The 17,521-nt window shown below is 39.7% G+C and overlaps 1 protein-coding gene and 1 long non-coding RNA gene across 3 annotated transcripts in view; one reads left to right on the top strand and one right to left on the bottom strand.

Moving 5' to 3' along the window:
* The window catches only part of LOC138757255 (uncharacterized), a 701,670-nt gene that overhangs the window by 25,270 nt on the left and 658,879 nt on the right, over positions 1 to 17,521 (top strand). The gene's annotated exons all lie outside the window — the stretch shown is intronic.
* The window catches only part of atp8b5b (ATPase phospholipid transporting 8B5b), a 210,306-nt gene that overhangs the window by 168,525 nt on the left and 24,260 nt on the right, over positions 1 to 17,521 (bottom strand). The window contains exons 1-3 of one of the 2 annotated variants that reach the window (XM_069924291.1): positions 16,765 to 16,828; positions 8,728 to 8,820; positions 1,807 to 1,865 (exon numbers count right to left, since the gene is read on the bottom strand). In XM_069924291.1, the coding sequence (XP_069780392.1) occupies positions 1,807 to 1,865; positions 8,728 to 8,776 (108 nt within the window). In that variant the 5' untranslated portion in view covers positions 8,777 to 8,820; positions 16,765 to 16,828. Of the gene's footprint in view, positions 1 to 1,806; positions 1,866 to 8,727; positions 8,821 to 16,764; positions 16,829 to 17,521 lie in introns of those variants that run through there. The other variant, XM_069924290.1, reaches the window with a different exon arrangement.

Here is a 17,521-nt window from a genome sequence, read left to right as displayed (position 1 = left end):
CCGTTTTGGTCACCTCATGAGATGAAAGATGTGGATGCTGTCAAGAGGGTGCAGAGGACATTTACAAGGATGTTGCCTGGATTGGAGAGCATGTCTTATGAGGACAGGCTGAGTAAACTTAGTCTTTTCTCCTTGGAACGATGGAGTATGAGGGGTGACCTGATAATAGTGTATATGATATTAAGAGGCATTGATTGTGTGGATGGCCATAAGCTTTTTCCTAGGGGTGAAATGACTAATACCAGTGAGCTAGAGAGTAAATTCAGGGGGATGTATGACGTAAGTTCTTCACACAGAGGGTAGTAGATGCATGGAATGCACTGCTGGGTACGGTGGTGCAGGTAGGTACAATAGGATATTTTAAGAGACAATTGGATAGGTACGTGGAACAGAGAAAAATGGAGGGAATGTAGGGAAATTCTAGGCACTTGGTAGAGTAGGCAATTATGTCAGCACACACTGTGTTCGAAGATCGCCCCGATATTGTCTTAGTGTTGGGATAACTATAACTTCTTATCAATTGCTAAGCACAGAATAAAGTGAGATTTTTGCTCTGGAATCTAATAACAGGACCAAAAGTTTGTAAATTTATTTGCAAAATAAGGAACTATTGCACTGATCATTAATTACTAAGAGACCATAAACATGTCAGGTAAGAAACAACTAAATCTGAGAAAAATTTAAGGGAGGTGCCCCAAATGCAGCATGTGAAATCAATTATAATAAAAATACAAAATATTGGTGATACTCAACAGGTTATGTAACTTTTAGGTACTGGCATCACGAGTGGGGTGCGGTCTGCACCAGGTGACACCAAAATGACTGTCTATAAAATTTTTGTGCACTGTTTCAGTAGAAATTATTATTTTTTATAAAAAACATCCCTGTAGTTAGTTATAATAACAGAATCGTTTTTGTAAGCCCATCTTACATGTACCAATATGTCTACAAGGCTAAAACTCTATGTTAATTTACTTTTTGAACTTTCTAATGGGTTCCCCCCTCCCCCCTCCGCCAACCCCAGACATACAAGGAACTTGTTTCTTCTATGCTCGGTATACTCGTTCATGCGAGGAGGTGGGGAGAGGGGGGTGTCACTATGAATTACCACAGCAACACTAGTGACATCATTGGTTTTAGGTCGATGATCCTTTGTCAGATAAGTTTTGATTTTAAAAAATCAGTTAAATTAACTTTTTCTTTCACCTCAGGTGCTGCTTTATCTTTGGTTCTGATTTCAGATTTTCATCATTTTGCTATATTTTACTTACTGATTGTTTAATAGGTCAACTGTTTTTGAAATAATTGTATGTACCCACAGGGGAAAAAAAGTGACAGATAATTGGAGTCAAAACTAGAAGGAATCAATCTCCCTTATAATTGGAGACCTGACAAGAGATACAATTTAATTAATGGTTGATAAAGATTGGCCAAACCTAAAAATAAAGTATTTAATAAAAAGTTAAGGAGGACACAGAGCATGAAAGAAGCAAACTTGTACAGTGCCTCTATGCTTTAATATAACTGTCACCATTATGAAATGAGATTGCATGTGATAACACATTAGAATCTTACACCAAAAATTAGGTATTTATACTGTACTTACTACTTTCTTCTGCAGTAGAATTATGGATATCAACAATATCAGGAAAATTCAGATTATGATTATATATATGAATATTGTTTTACATCCACTGGAGAAGTGGCATCAAAGATTGGATTCCCAATTCTGCGACATATTGTAATATGTACTTATACACTAAGCCATCAAGGGATATGATGGGAATTTAAATATTGTTTACTCACCACATACTGAAATGTTGAATTAAAATGTCTATCATTTGCCTTCAAATATCTCTCTTCCTCTACAAAATACAAGCAAATAATTGTTAATCACACATATACACTTGAAGAAGGTTAAAGGTTAAAAAAAATGGAGTTAGCAAATGAGCTGGAATTTTTTTTCAGTCAACGCAGAAAAATTGGGTTAAATGCAAGATTATTTAATAACATGTGCTTTACAGTGATCTTAATTGCTGACTTGTTTCTCTAAATAGATTTTAAAAATTAAATAATGAGCAATTTTGTTTAAAATATAAAGGTCAAGGTAACTGTTGAAAGTAAGATTCAAATAATTTGCTGTCTAATTGATCAGAAATCCCAATAATTTCGCATCTGGCTCATTAGATGCTGATTTTTCTTGCTCCCTCTAGCACAACAGGGCATTGTTTCCATGCTCCCTTTAATACACCAGGGCCCTGTTTAAAGCTCCTATTTAAACACTATACTTTGGTTTCCATGCTCCCATTCAAACACCCGGACCTCAGTTTCTGTGTCTCATTATTATGCCTTTCTGTGTACTGGCTTCCACATTCCCAGATTCATGGTATTACACTCCCCTTTCTGCACCGTTCCTTTTCCTGAGCTCTCTATAAATTAACTGAGATCCCTTCCTGCACTCCCTTGAAACTCACAGGGTTCTGTTTACATGATCTCTTTAAACTTGTCAATGCCCTGGTTTCTACACACCTGTCCAAATTGAGATGGTATAGAGGTGGAGAGGGTTAGAACCTTCATGTTCCTGGGAGTCAATTTTTCAGAAGACCTCTCCTGGAGCCAAAACATCATGACAACCATGAGGAAGGCACAACAATGCCTTTACTTTCTAAGGAGTCTCAGAAGATTTGGCATGCTGTCAATATTCTATCTACACATCTCAGTTACATTGTGGAACGTATACTGGTTAGTAGCATTGCAGCCTGATTTGCGAATTCAAATGGCCAGAAACACAGATGGCTCCAGAAGATAACAAACATAGCCAGGCGCATCTATTTAATACAGCTCCTGGATAAGAGACACTACCCCAAGAAGGCAGCCAACATCATAAAGAACTTCCGTCACCCTGGTCATAACCTTTGCTTACTGCTTCCTTCAGACACCTCTAGATTCAAGAATAGTGTATTTCCGACAGCTATCAGGCTTTTAATTTCTCCTTGTTACACTAATTATAGATTGCTCTGACACTATAAAAGGACTGTCCACATTCCTTTTTTTTGCAGAAGGATAAATGTGAATATTTATTATCAAATTTTGAATTTATTGTCTCTTTTAATTGAATTTAATGTCCTATTGCCGTTGTGCTTTTTTAACAAAGTACCTTTCAGCTGCTGTAAGAAAGAATTTTTGTGCACATGTACATTGCACAATGTGTATGACAATAAACTCATTATAATTTTCCCTCTCTTTTAATATACTAGTGCCCTGAATCCCATGCTCCCATAAGCATTTCACAGCCCGTGTTCCCACGCGCCTACGCAGCCCATCTGGTTATTTCCTGAGGAGACATAAGAGACAACATGTGCAGAAGCAGACACAAGATACACGAGATTCCTGATGGAGGATCTCAACCCGAAATGCCAACTATCTCTATGCCTCCATAGAATGTGCCTTGAATCACTGAGTTCCTCCAGAAGCTTATATTCTGCTAGGCATTTCATGAGCTTCCTTGACCTTCATGAAGGTCTTTTTCCATGCTCCCTTGAAATTTACTGTGTTCTGTTTCTCACACTCCCTTTAAACTTACTGGGTTTGCAGAAAAATGTATTATACTCTTTGGCTTGGCTTCGCGGACGAAGATTTATAGAGGGGGTAAATGTCCACGTCAGCTGCAGGCTCATTTGTGGCTGACAAGTCCGATGCGGGACAGGCAGACACGGTTGCAGCGGCTGCAGGGGAAAATTGGTTGGTTGGGGTTGGGTGTTGGGTTTTTCCTCCTTTGCCTTTTGTCATACTACTGTGATAGTGAATACCGGCATCTTTAGACTTTCTTTTTTTAACTTGATATGACTGTGAAATATTTTTTTTAAATGCAAATTTAAAGTGTGCTGTTAATAAGTATGAATTAGAATTAAAAGTATTAGCAAAAAATTGCAATGTTGGAAGAACTCAGCAGGTCAAAAGATAAAGATACATAATCAACGTTTTGGGCTTGAGCCCTTCATCAAGGTATGAAAAATCAAAAACCTTAAAAGTATTAAATGGGATATAGTCCAGAAAGCTTGTCAGTCTGGTTCCACTGAAGTCTTGAGTATGCTAAATTAATGGAGTTTCACTGTACTGAACATGCACCCATTCTGCCTTGATGGCAATTATCTGCCTTTGCAATCCTGCTTCCTTCATAAGAGAAACATCACAAATTCTGTAAACAAAGAAAAACTTTGAAGAGACAAAAAGAGCAATTCACACAATGCTGGAGGAACTCAGTGATTCAGGCAGCATCCATAGAAAGCAATGTAGTCAATGTTTTAGGCCTTAAGTCTTCATCATGCCAACTTCGTTATGTCCACAACCTCAGCATTGAAGATAGATTGTCTTCTTTCCCTAGTCAACAAGAGCAAATGGAACTGCAACCACTACTTACTGTGCCTTGTGAAGCACCAGCACCTTATCAATCTAAGATATCTGAATTGGTAGCAAATGGCAGCACTAACTACAGAATTTCTTCCGTTGACCTGGTTAGAATCGTGATGGTTGAGGACGTGGTAGAGGCAATGGACGATGTATTTGTTGGAAGCTTCAGAGATTTTGTGCTGCTGCCTGGTCCTGTCAGCCACCTTGTAACTTCTACAAATGGCAGCCGGGAAATAACCAAGCCCAGCAGTAGAGGTCATTGCTGCCCACACGCATGTCAGCCACCATCTTTTCCTCAAAGACCACCTCTCAGATGTTCAGTTTCTTAACGATCCCAGTGCAGAGATTTCAGTGGTCCCTCCAACCACAGAGGAATCCAGACACCCCAATATGTCATGTGTTCTTTCAGATGCGAATGATTCTAATGTCCAAACATATGGCTAGAGGTCACTCATATTGGAGTTTGGTCTTAAGAAATATTTTCAGTGGGTTTTCATGGTTGCATATGTGGCAAATTCCATTTTTGGAGCTTATTTCTTGTCACATTTTTCTTTGTTGGTGGATTTGAAAAATCACTGCGTCGTGGACCACAGCTCATGTATGCAAGTGAGCTGCATCTGTTGTCCCTCCAATTACACCTGATGAGCCTTCAACCTGGTTCCTGACCTTTCCAAGCCTTGCTCAAGTGTTTCCCTCACCTAGAGTAACCCACCATATAGAGACTTGGGGTCCTCTGGTGGTAGTGCAGGCTTGTAGATTACCATCGGAGCGTCTTAAAATTGCAAAATCAGAATTCGACCACTTGCAAGAGTTGGGCATAGTTTGCAAATCTGGCATCTGCTGGGCTTCACTGTTGGATATGGTTCCAAAAAATTATTTTGGGTATTGGCAGCCTTGTAGGGATTATCGTGCCCTGAATAATTCTACTGTGCCTGACCGATACAACATCCCCAATTTACAAAACTTTTCAGCAAACCTTCATGGCCAACATGCATTTGCGACAATAGATCTAGTACAGTGGTTCTCAATCTTTTCCTTTCCACTCACATACCACTTCAAGTATTCCCTTTGCCATAGGTGCTCTGATTATTAAGGGATTGCCTAAGGTGGTATGTGGGTGGAAAGAAAAAGTTTGAAGACCACTGTTTTAATCGTACCCAATTGATTTGTTATGTGCACGGTTTCATAACTCCAAAGGAAATCAGCCAATGACCATTTTTCTCAAGCAAAATATTTCAGTAACAATTGGGTCTAGAGCAGTGATTCTCAACCTTCCCTTCCCATTCACATACCACCTTAAGCAATCCCTTACTAATCATAGAGCACTGATGGCATAGGGATTACTTAATATGGTATATAAGTGGAAAGAAAATGGTTGAGAACCATTGATCTTGTACGTGCTTATTATCATATTCTAGTTGAGCCTTCTGATATCGCAAATATAGCAGTAATTACTTCTTTCGGCATGTTTGAGTTTCTGCAAATGCCATTCAATCTATAGAATACAGATCAGACAGTCCAGCTGTTTGTAGACCACGTACTTGCCTGCCTCGATTTTGTGTTTGTTTACATCGATGATATTCTGGTCGCAAGCTCCACCTTATCTCATTGTTTCAGAGGCTTGATAAGTTTGGCACTATAATCAATCCCAGAGTATGTGTTTTTGGCGCTGCTGATCTTATATTTCTGGGACACAGAGTTACGCAACATGGTATTTTGCCCGATTAATCGAAAGCGTGAGAGATTTGAGAATTTCCTACACCTGTTACTTTTATCGCCGATTTTTGTCAAATGCTGCAGCATCTCTATTTCCCCTCACTACTAAAAGGATCTGATCATTCCATGTCCAAAAGATCATTAACTTTGGGAGATGATGCGGTGTGTGAAGACTGTCCAACACCTTGCTTTCTCTTACCACACATGCATCTGTCAGTGCTGTGGGAGCAGTGTTATAACAACAAATCGATGGGCAATTGGAACCTCTGGCCTTTTTGTCAGCCAAGCTGTCATCGGCTTAGGCAAAGTGTAGTACATGTGGTCTTTCTATCTCACAGTGAAACATTTTATTGGAAGGTCATCCTTTCACCATTTATACAGACTCTTATGCATACTGTGAGTACAAGTGCACATCTCTACTCACCCAGAGAGATTCAGCACTTGGACTTCATCCTACAAATTTCATTGGCAAAATGGCACATTCGAGGAAAAGTGAATGCAGTGGCTGACGCCCTGTCCAGGCGCACAACATTGACGCCATGCATGCAATTACTGCCATCGATTTCACCACCATGGTTCATGCACTGATCCCGATCCAATCTCATCCAGTATCACAGAATCAAATTTGGTCTCCATCTTAAAGGTGTGACCCTGGATGAATCAGGTAAAAGGTTAGTCTGCAATTTTTCCACAGGAAGGCCTAGACCTTTTGTGCTGGTGGCTATGAGGTGGGAGATTTTTGAGTCTCTTCACAATCTATCTGAACCTGGTAGAAGAGCATCAATCAAACTAGTTATGAAACGTGTACCTGGCCTCCTGTAAAACGGGATGTTAGATTATGGGTAAGGACCATAAAGGGGCAACGCTTTAAAGTCTCCAGACACATGAAATCCAAGCTGGATGATTTTGTTGTTCTGGATTCCCATTTCCAGCACTTGCACCTGGACTTGGTAGACCGCTTCCGCCATCTCAGGGATATGCTTATCTGCTCACGTGTGAAGACCAGACCACCAGGTGGGAGGAGGCCATTCATATCATTGACATCTCTGTGGAGATGGTCGCTAGGGGTTTCATGGATTGTTGGATTCCATCTTTCGGTGTTCTGGTCACTATTACACTATCACTTGATTGAAGGTCTCAGTTTCAGTCGGTGTTATTCCGAGCTCTCTCTGATCTTCTGGGAATGACCCATATTCGCACTAAAGCTTACCATCCGCAGGCCAACAGCCTTGTTGAGCATTTCCATCAACAATTGAAGGCAGTATTTACAGCAGGTATGATGCATCTACATGGTGTGAATATTTGCCATGGTTCTCCTTGTAGTGCATACTGCTGTTAAGGCAGATCTTGAATATTGAGGGGCAGAGCTAGTAAATGGCATGAATCCAAGTCCAAGCATAATGCTCTATGATCCAACTAGTTATGTTAATTGTCTTCAGGAAAATATGAGATTACTCCGATCTACTCCTACATAGCAGACATCACCAGCAGTGTATGTGTCAATTGATTTACAATACTGTACTCATGTGTTCCTCTGACATGTGTTCCACTTCAGCCCATTTATGATGGTCCTTTTCAGGTCTTACGACACCACCCGAAGGCTGTTGTGATCAACAAGAATGGAAAAGCTGACATGATAGGATGAAGCCAGCGAATATCGACGGTCCATGTTCTTGGTCAGATACAGAGTCAGAGGACCAGTTGCACCCTTGCCAGTTAGTCCGTGCATCAACTGTCTTGCACTATCATATTAAGTCGGGCCAAACTGTAAGTCCTCCGGAACATTACATAGCGGGACAGTTCCAATTCATCGCCACCTTGCATGGCTCAGGAGCTGAGGTGGGGAGGGGCTGTTGTGATTGCATACATACATCAGTCAGGAGGAGGAGAGTGAGAGTGTCAGGATCACCTGTGTGGCAGTGAGCCAATGAGAAGGTCAGAGGAGTTTAGCTGGGTGGTGCTTGGAGAGTTGAAGAATGCAATGTGGTGTCTAGTGAATAATAAAAGAAGTTGACCTTATGGTACGCTGAAAGAAATGAGCGAGTATATTCTGTAGTTGTTTGTAAGCTATGACAAATCAATGCTGTTACAGTTGAAGTGAATATTTCCATTGCAAAGCACTGAAATAAAATGCCATCCCAGCACAGAAAAATTTCTAGGCCTAATTTACAGAAACAGGATCTATTGACTGAAAGAGAAATGGAAAGTGATTCAATTTAAAAAATGAATTGAAAGTATTTTAAAAGATACATGCAGGGCTCTATGGAATAGAATTAAATAGACTGTTCTAATACAAAGCCAGCACATGTTCATTCAAGCAAATTTATTATCAGAGCAATAAAACAATGTCATATGACATGAAATTTCTTTTTTCCTGCTGCAAGGCAGACAGATTTGCCACCGGTAGGAATTGCTTAAGTGCATCTTACAGTTAGACAAAGTTAGAGAGAGAGAAGCAAAAGGGTGCCTTCCATTTGCTAACAATCCCATTATTTAAACATAACATATTAGTAGAGACACATGGATTGATGCTATTGGTCCTTGTATTGATAGTGTGTTGAAAATAAATACAAAAACTGCTGACAAAATTCTAAAATTTACCTTGAACTTTGGGCTTGGTGCAGTCTAAACCAAATAGTGGCATTGGCATTCCAAATGTTTCTATTTAAAGTGCTCTGCACATACATGAACTTCCTGTTAAAGTAAAGGAAATAATGAATACAACTTGAAGCTTAAGACATTAATTTAAATGTGTTACATTTAATCCCTTCTCGCTCACTTCTTTAATTTTTCATCTGATTTATTACCACCATGATACTTGGACTTTGCATGCTGGAAAGAAATAATCTGTGATAATCGTTTTCTTTTCACATTGGAAAGAACGGCAGGGCAGCACAGTAAGCGAGGCGATTAGTGCAACAATCTTACTGCATCAACGATTGGGACGGGGTTCAAATCCCGCACTTCCTGAAAGGAGTTTGTACTTTCTCCCAATGTCGGCATGTGTCTCCCACACTCAAAAACGTATTGGGGGTTGTAGGTCAATTGGATGTGATTGGGTGACACGGGCTCGTGGGCCGAAAGGGCCTGTTACCGTGCCATATGTCTAATTTGGGAAAACATTTAGCTCAATAAAATAGGATTTGAACCATTGCATGTCTAGTCCAAACTTTTACATCATGTGATACAACCAAATTGTGACACTTAAGCTTTCTTTAAATAGATATGGCATATTTGCAAAAGCATGAAAAATAAGCAACAGGAAAAAACCCCAAATTCTTTACTCTTTTCAGAGGAGTTTTATTAGATTAACCTATTATGGTAAAGTGGCATTTACAGGAACAGATTTATTAATACAGAAAATACAACTGCTGGAAGAACTCTCTTGGTCAGATATCATTGTCCAGATTTTTTTGTACAGGTTTATGCTTTTGAACTCAATCATCTAACTAAAGAAGGCCAGCACACTATACGGCTTATCAACTTTCTCTGTCCCGCCACATTACTGGGAAGCCTACCATTAACAATGTCCTCCACCTTCAAGTTCAACCTTCCAGAGTCACACTTTTCCAGATTGAACTCCATTTTATGACTGATCGCTTTGTCATTATCAATACTGCTCCTATACTTTCATTCTAGATTTCATGCAATTACTTGAAATTAAAATGCCCATTCATGTGTTAGACCCACTTGTTTTTCCCAAAAAATGGCTCAGAAATATTCCGCCTATTTTATGTGCCAGGTTGAAATTAGGGTGATATTGGTGAGTAATGCTGACAGTAACACTGTTGGTCCCTGCACTGGTTATTGTTGTATTGAGAAAGAGTCAGGTCCGTGAGATAAGAGTCTGGACACAAGGGTTTATAATCAAACATTACTTTTATTACCACACAACAATTAATAGAAGAGTAGCAGGAATAAAGCTTACATCTGTACAATTTATGAAAGAGCGTGGGAAACAATGCACACAATTTAATCATTCAGACATACACAATGTATAAAAGAGTGTTGGAAAATACACACACAATTTAATAAAACATACGCACACAATGTATAAAGGAGCGTGGAAAAAATACATCCACTATTTCATAAAACATATACGCACAATTTATAAGAGCGTTGGAAAATACACGCACAATTTAATAAAACATACGAGCACAATGAATAAAAGAGCGTGGGAAAATCTACTGCAAGTATTGATCAAAAGAAGTGGATTTCAAACATTTTCTTTCCACTCACATATACCTTAAGTCATCCCTTACTAATCACCACTACCTCTCGTTGCGGGCTGTCGGTGTGGGAGTGGGGTGGTGTGATTCAGACTGTTCAAGCTGAGAATAAACCCACAGACCAGTTTGCTCACAATCTGGCAGATCTAGTGTCAAATCTTTGTACTTTGTGATTGCCATCATAATGTGGAAGACCTAGTGTCAAATCTATGCATCTGGAAATTTCATGTAAACAGCAAACATATATTTGATTTGGCATATAAGGTTTAGTTGCGATTTTATTGACTCAGCAGAATGAAACATGAAAGTCTGCAGATGGTGTAATTGCAGTCAAAATGCACAAAATTGCTGGAGGAACTTGGCCAGTCTTGCAGCATCCATTGGAGGTAAAGATGTATTACCAAATATTTGGGTCTGAGACCTTCTTCAAGGGATCAGCAAAGAACATCAGTTCTCACCTTTCCTCTTATTATATACATTGAACAACTTTTGTTGGTCTGGACTTCTTTATTCTTATGGCTTCCTGGTTTTTGTTTAATCCTTGAAGAAGAACTCAGCCCCAAAACGTCAGTAATATATATTTACCTCCTATGGACGCAGCAAAACCGGCTGAGTTCCTTCAGCATTTCTGTGCTTTTATGACAGTATGGCAGCCTTCCCTCAGTCACTTGTGTCTTCAAAAGTGGCAGTTAATTCCAACTCCATTTCATAAACTGTATTACATTTCTCTCATCTATCCATTGTAAAAATACGATAAAAATACTCCCGGCAAAGGTACAAAGTAGAAACATGTTCTAGCTCTGGAATAGAAAATTGAAATGTGTAAAATATTAGAAAGAAGTAAAAATTAAAATGTTTTTATGAAATAATTCAACATGGTTCCTCAATTACTTATGATATCAATCACAAAGTCCAAAGCTTAAAAGAGTTTGACCTGAACTCAAAGACTGATAAAAGTATTGAAAATTGCCATAAAATGCATGGAGAAAAGCCTGACAAATCTGAATGTGTTTTATATGAGTGGTTTTCAGAAAACTCAGAGGACTTGTATCTTGTGAAAAAAAAACAAATAAATGTGATGAAGTCTGTCAGAAAATTTCATCAAAGACAATTCAAAAATGTGTTCAAACTTGTTCAGCAACAAAATTGTTTCCTGTACAAACTAATGCAGTTTCACCTCCTTCATTCACTTTGTGCATCAGAAGGCATGCAACCAAGTGGACATAGGGATCAATTCAAGGCTAGTAACCCTGAATCTTTTCTGTTGAGTCTAATGAAATCTCATTAATACAGAATACAGCTACTTTTTACTTGGCCTTTTGACATTAAAAATTACTGGTATTTGATTTTAGCTGAGCCCAGGCTCAGCTATCAGTAAAAGTCAGTGCATTGCCTACATAAGATTGTTTTTTTCCTGAAAACAAACTTAAAACAGTGAATTTTATTTCAAGCATTCTGCAAAAAGAATGTGAAATATATTTTTAATTTGTTTACATTTTTACATTCGGGCAATGCAATTGTAGGGTAAATAGCAGCTAAATCCTCTTTGAAGATTTCATGTTATTCATTTGATTTATTTTTGCTCTACTTTACATTAATATTGTTAGCCTTAAGATGTAGAAAGCTAAAATTGTTATTTTGTTATTTAAAAGGATAAGGAAATTACATATTGTTCAGCAATTCATTTAAAGATTTTCAGAGAATACTAGTGTGTCATGCTCGATCATTTTTTTAGCAATTCTTATGCATTTGGCACCAACTCCCTTTCTCCTAAGTTTTCCCCATGGATGGCTGTAACTATACAAGGAATTTGCAGCAGTGGGAAGTATGAGGGCATGGTTTCCTTACACTTGGGAGATAGAAGATATTTCATGTGTAAAAGCGTCATGAATTACATCCCATCAGTATGGATGACTCACATTAACCACATTTTACTTCAAAGATTGTGTGAGAATCACAAGTTAAATGTAACTTCTTGCTCTATCTACAGTTCTCAACAGTAACATATCTTTATGTATTAGTTTAACTTTTCTCAGAGCAGTTGGTGAATGGTGGGAACCATGCTCATCTCACATATATTGGATTTTAGCCGACCACTACAAAGAAACACACACAAACACAGTGTGGCAGGTTAAGCTCACTCCTTTAATAGGGCTGGAAAGGCTGCTTTTATACTGGTCAAGTTCCCGCCGTTTTTGTTGATTGACTGAGTCAGCCATATGAAGAACAATAGCGGGAGGGAACATCCATGCATATGAATGCCCTTCTTCCCCAGCCTGTTTCTACTGAGTTAGCTGGGAAGTTTGACCAATGCCATTTTAGGGCTGTTGGTCTGATGCTGCCCCAGCTTCTACCCCTCCGGTTTGTTGTCCTGGGAGTCGCTTTAGCGATCTTTGTCCATGTCTGCTGCTGCGCGATGTGCCGGCCTGATCTCCGCAATTGCAGGCCGCCACAAGATAATAATAGCTTCAAAGCTGGGTAACTGGAAAAGTCATCTCAACAGGCACTCCACTCCTATCTGAAAGATAAGGCCTTACACGATACATCAGAAATATCTGATCCATCATAGAAATTGTCTTCTTTGATCAAGATCCAATTTATTGTCATAACAGATAATAAGGCAGATGGATTCGCCATCAGCAGACATTGCCTAAAGTGACTCTTACAGTCAGAGAAAGAGAAGCAAAAGAGAGTTCCTCCCAGAGTCACTGAGTGCCTGTGGATTTGCCTCTAGTGCTCCCGCAGCATCTGCAGCCACACAGAGCCCAGTCAAAACCATCGGCAACCCGTGCTTCAGATCCGAAACTCCAGCAATCCATAACTGCGTGGTTTCCTCTCCTCAAGTCACCAACAGCCCGCCGTGTTCCTCAGCCCGCTGTGTTCCTCAGCCACATAACCCCTCACAGGGGTTATGGTCGCCATCCCCTGGGTCATCTTCTCTGCTTTTCCTTTTCAGAAGGACGGTGGTCTCCCTGTTTTCTGGTGCCTTGCGCTAGCCCTCGTGGCTGTTGCTGATCATAGGTGCTGCCATCTTGGGTGTTGGATTTTAAACAGGCCGTTTAAAGCTGGTACAGAGCTGAAGGCAGTCAGACTGGAAGGTTGGACCCCACGGAGCTCTATGTTTCTGCTCCAGTGGCAACGCTGTCATTACAACAGCTCCAGCAATGCCACATTTTCAGATTGTAAGAGATCTTTGGTCACTCAGGTAAGACAAGACTTGTGTTCAAGCAGTCTGTTAATACTTTCTCTTACAATTAAGATCCAAATGGTTTCTGAAGTGTGCAAATGGATTTAAATTTTGCAGTGATATAAAACATAGATGGCATGCTGCTGACATTGTGAGCAAATTAATGAGCAATTGGGATACAGTTTCTCAGTCAGCACTGCGTGGAAACGATAATATGTGATTGTATTTAAGCTTGAAATCTCATATATTATCTCCCAAAAAAATCATACCTGGTGAAAATAAGTTTAGATCTGACTGCAAAACAAAAGGAATTAGAAATGAAGATAAGCACCAATCAGATGTTTCCATATAAATCAGATAGTCATATTAACTCTTTCCTGTTGGATTATGGTTAGGTCAATATATGGAGAATTTTATACCCAAAGGACCCTCTATTCATCCATACTCTTAAGTAAGTTTTGTAGCAGGTTATGTCATTTAGGCCCTACCATAGCTGTCAGGTATCCTTTGCTGTTTCCATTTTTGTCCAGAATCTCAACTTCGCTCAGTAAATGACTTTTCATAGATTATACTTGCTCCTTATGTAGTGTTCTGGACCTCTGGACTTAAATGCCTTTGATCTGGCTCTCAGCAGGTTCCAGATTTTGTTGTTCATCCGTGGTTTCTGTTTAGGGAAAGCACTGAATGCTTTGTTGGGGTCACAGCTGTCAACAGCTGTTTTGATAAAGTCTGTAATAATCCTGGTATAATCATTCAGATTCTTAGCCGAGTTCTTGAACACCACTCAATCCATGACTTGAGGCAGTCCTGTAACCATTCTTCAGCCTTCCATGACCACCTTCTGTCTGGTTTGATCTCTGAAGCCTCTCTTTTGGTCTCTATCTCAATGCAGACAGAAGGAGCCCAGCCATGTGATCTGACTTGCCAAAACGCTGTTTCAGGAAAGAATGGTAGACCTTGCTTATCTTGGTGTAGCAGTGATCAGGTGTGCTGGGACCTGTGGTACAGCATGTTATGTGCTGATGGTAATTAGGATAGATTTTCTTGAGACAGCCCTGGTTAAAGTCACCGACTATGATTTGTATTTCATTGAGGTGGTCAATTACATCTCCACAAGTGCCTCTTTGTAATCGGCATCGGAAAGGATATAAACTCCAGTGAGAATCATTGATGAAAACTTTTGGGGTAGATAGAAGGGTCTGCATTTAATCAAGATTTGCTCTAAGGCATTGGAGCAGAAAGTCGATATGATCCCAATGTCCATGCCCCAGCCAGAATTAACTAAAAAGCACTCCATCCCCTCTGTGCCAGAATTTGAGTTCCGATCCAGACTGTGAATGGTGAAACCTTCTGGTTGAATTGTGGCGTCTGGTGTGGTCTCAGTGCTGCAAACAACAGATTTGTCTCACCTGTCTCTAATAAAGCAGCCTTGCTCTGAGGTCATCAACTTTATTTTCTAGTGATTGGACATTGACCAGTAGCATAGACAGTGGGAGAGGTCTCAGCTAATTAAATTTAAATTTATTTTTTTTAAATTTAGACATACAGCACGGTAATAGGTCATTTTGGCCCATGAGACACTGCTGCTCAACTTACACCCCCAATACGTTTTGAACAGTGGGAGCAAACCAAAGCTCCCAGGGAAAACCCACTCTGAACAAGCAAACTCCTTATGACTGTGCGGGATTTGAACCCCAGTCCTGATCGCTGGTGCTATAAAGATGTTGTGCTAATTGTTACACCAACTATGCTGCTCCAGTTTCTTGCCCTTCGGTCTAGTTTGAATCCCAATCCTCACGCCACGTTTTCAGCCTTGGCCTTGGTGATGGCCAGGCCCATTTAAGCCTTTGCAATTCAATGGCCTGACTCAGCCGTTGCCCGGGAGATTTGAAGATTATTAATGCGCAGCAGTAGATGCTCCTTGAGAAGACTGCATGCTGTGGTTGGAAGGAGAGTATTTAAGAGGAAATGTAGTTGGGGTCTCTGCAGCCCTCCAGAAAGTCACTGCTGATATTTTTCTTTACTACTTTAACATCTGCAATTTATTTCATTACTCTGGATACATTCCACCAGGTACATCACCCTTTAGACGCACTGTTTAGCACAACTTCCTTGGTGACAGCCAATGTAATCAATTCCACAATGAAGACCATCGCAAAATAGTTCAATACCTCAGCCATTTCTGCATTACCCAATATTAATTCCCCCTTCTCATCTTCCAAAGGTCATGTATTCACTTTAGTCACTCTTTTTCCCTTCATATAATAATAAACACTTTTGATACCTGTTTTTATATTTTGTTCTAGTTTACTTTCACAATCTACCCTTTCTTCCTTTATTGCTTGCCTTTTTGTTGCTTTTTTTTTATTATTGTCACCTTCCTTTATGTTGTTAATCATTCAAGGCTCTTCCCACTCTTGCTGTCCTTGTTTTTAACTGGAATATATCTTTGTTGAGCCTTCTCTGAAAGTCTTTCACTGTTCCTCAGCTATCCCACCATTTAGCCTGTGGTCCGGTCTACCCCAGCCAAACTCTTCACACATCGCGTTGCAGTTCCCCATATTTAGATTTTAGATCATATTATTGCATCGTTCATCTGTATATGAAATCCATCATACGGTCATCAGTCTTTCCAAGAGGATTCCCGGCAACAAAATCATTAATGTTCCTGACTCACAGAGGTTGATTGAGATTTATAAAATCATGAGATAGGGTGGACAGTAAGAATCTTTTCCCCAGGGTAATAGGGTCATGTACTGGAAAACCTGAGGTTAAGATGAAGGGGAGAAAGTTTGAAGGAGACTTGCACAGCAAATAATTTACACAGAATGGTAGGTGCTTGAAACAAACTGTCAGGGTAGGGATTGAAACAGATACAATAGTGTAATTTAAAAGACCTAGATACATGAATATGAAGGGGATAGTGGGAGCTTTAGTTTGATTTGGACACCATGTTTAGCGCAGACATGTAGGCCAAAAGGCTTATTCCTGTGTTGTACTGTGCTATATGTACTATCATCCTCCATTATTTTCTCCAGCACAAATGCCACAACTTCCCCACTTTTCACATTTCTGAATTTCAAAAGGAATCTCCCTCTGAACCACATTAAATGGGCCCTTTTACACAATGCTTGAAAGCTGGGTTTTACCTTCCTTTTGAGTACTGTGCTTTTGCACATCGAAGGCAGATGGGGGGGTGGGGGGGGAGGGGGCTAGACTTACCTGGCTTTGATCTGCCAAGGTAGGTACTCTCAGTGGTGGAGCACATTTGACTCAGAGAGATGGCTTTTTTTTGGTTCTGTGTGAACAAGCAAGTCAGCTTCCAGAGATGGGTCATATACAGCAAAAAAAGCAGCTTTTCAGTGTAAAAACGGCTACTTTCTCAGTGCTCCATCAAAGCCAAAAGAAAATCTCAACCTCTTCTTTTTGGCTTCTGTCATACATTCAATAAATTATTCCATTATCTGAGTTCTTACACCATGAAAGAAAAGGCCTGTCATTCAGCAGGTAGTTTATTTTAAAACATAAATCTGGTCATTTCTGTTTCTCTCCACATACATGCTTCCTTATTGATAAGCATGCCAACATTTCTGTTTTTATTCCAATAGTTTCAACATTTGGCATGGTTAACAGAACGGTTAGCTCAATGCTATTACAGTCCCAGCGACTTGGGTTTGAATACAGCGCTGTCTGTAAGGAGTTTGTACATTCACTCTATGTCAGCATGGGTTTCCTCCGGGTGCTCCGGTTTGCTACCACACTTCAAAACATATGGGGGTTGTTGGTTAATTGGGGTATTTGGATGGCACGGGCTCGTGGGGCAGAAAAGCCTGTTACTGTGCTCTATGTCTAAATTTAAAATTCAATTTAGATTCTATCATATAACATTCTATTATTGATCATTCACAATTTCAGCAAGTATTATTAATTAAAAAATAACTAGTAAAATCTGGTGTCCTAATAAAAACCTCTTAAATTA

Source organism: Narcine bancroftii, chromosome 3 (assembly GCF_036971445.1).
Source record: "Narcine bancroftii isolate sNarBan1 chromosome 3, sNarBan1.hap1, whole genome shotgun sequence".
Lineage (NCBI taxonomy): Eukaryota > Metazoa > Chordata > Chondrichthyes > Torpediniformes > Narcinidae > Narcine > Narcine bancroftii.
This window is presented reverse-complemented; position numbering and strand designations above follow the sequence as displayed.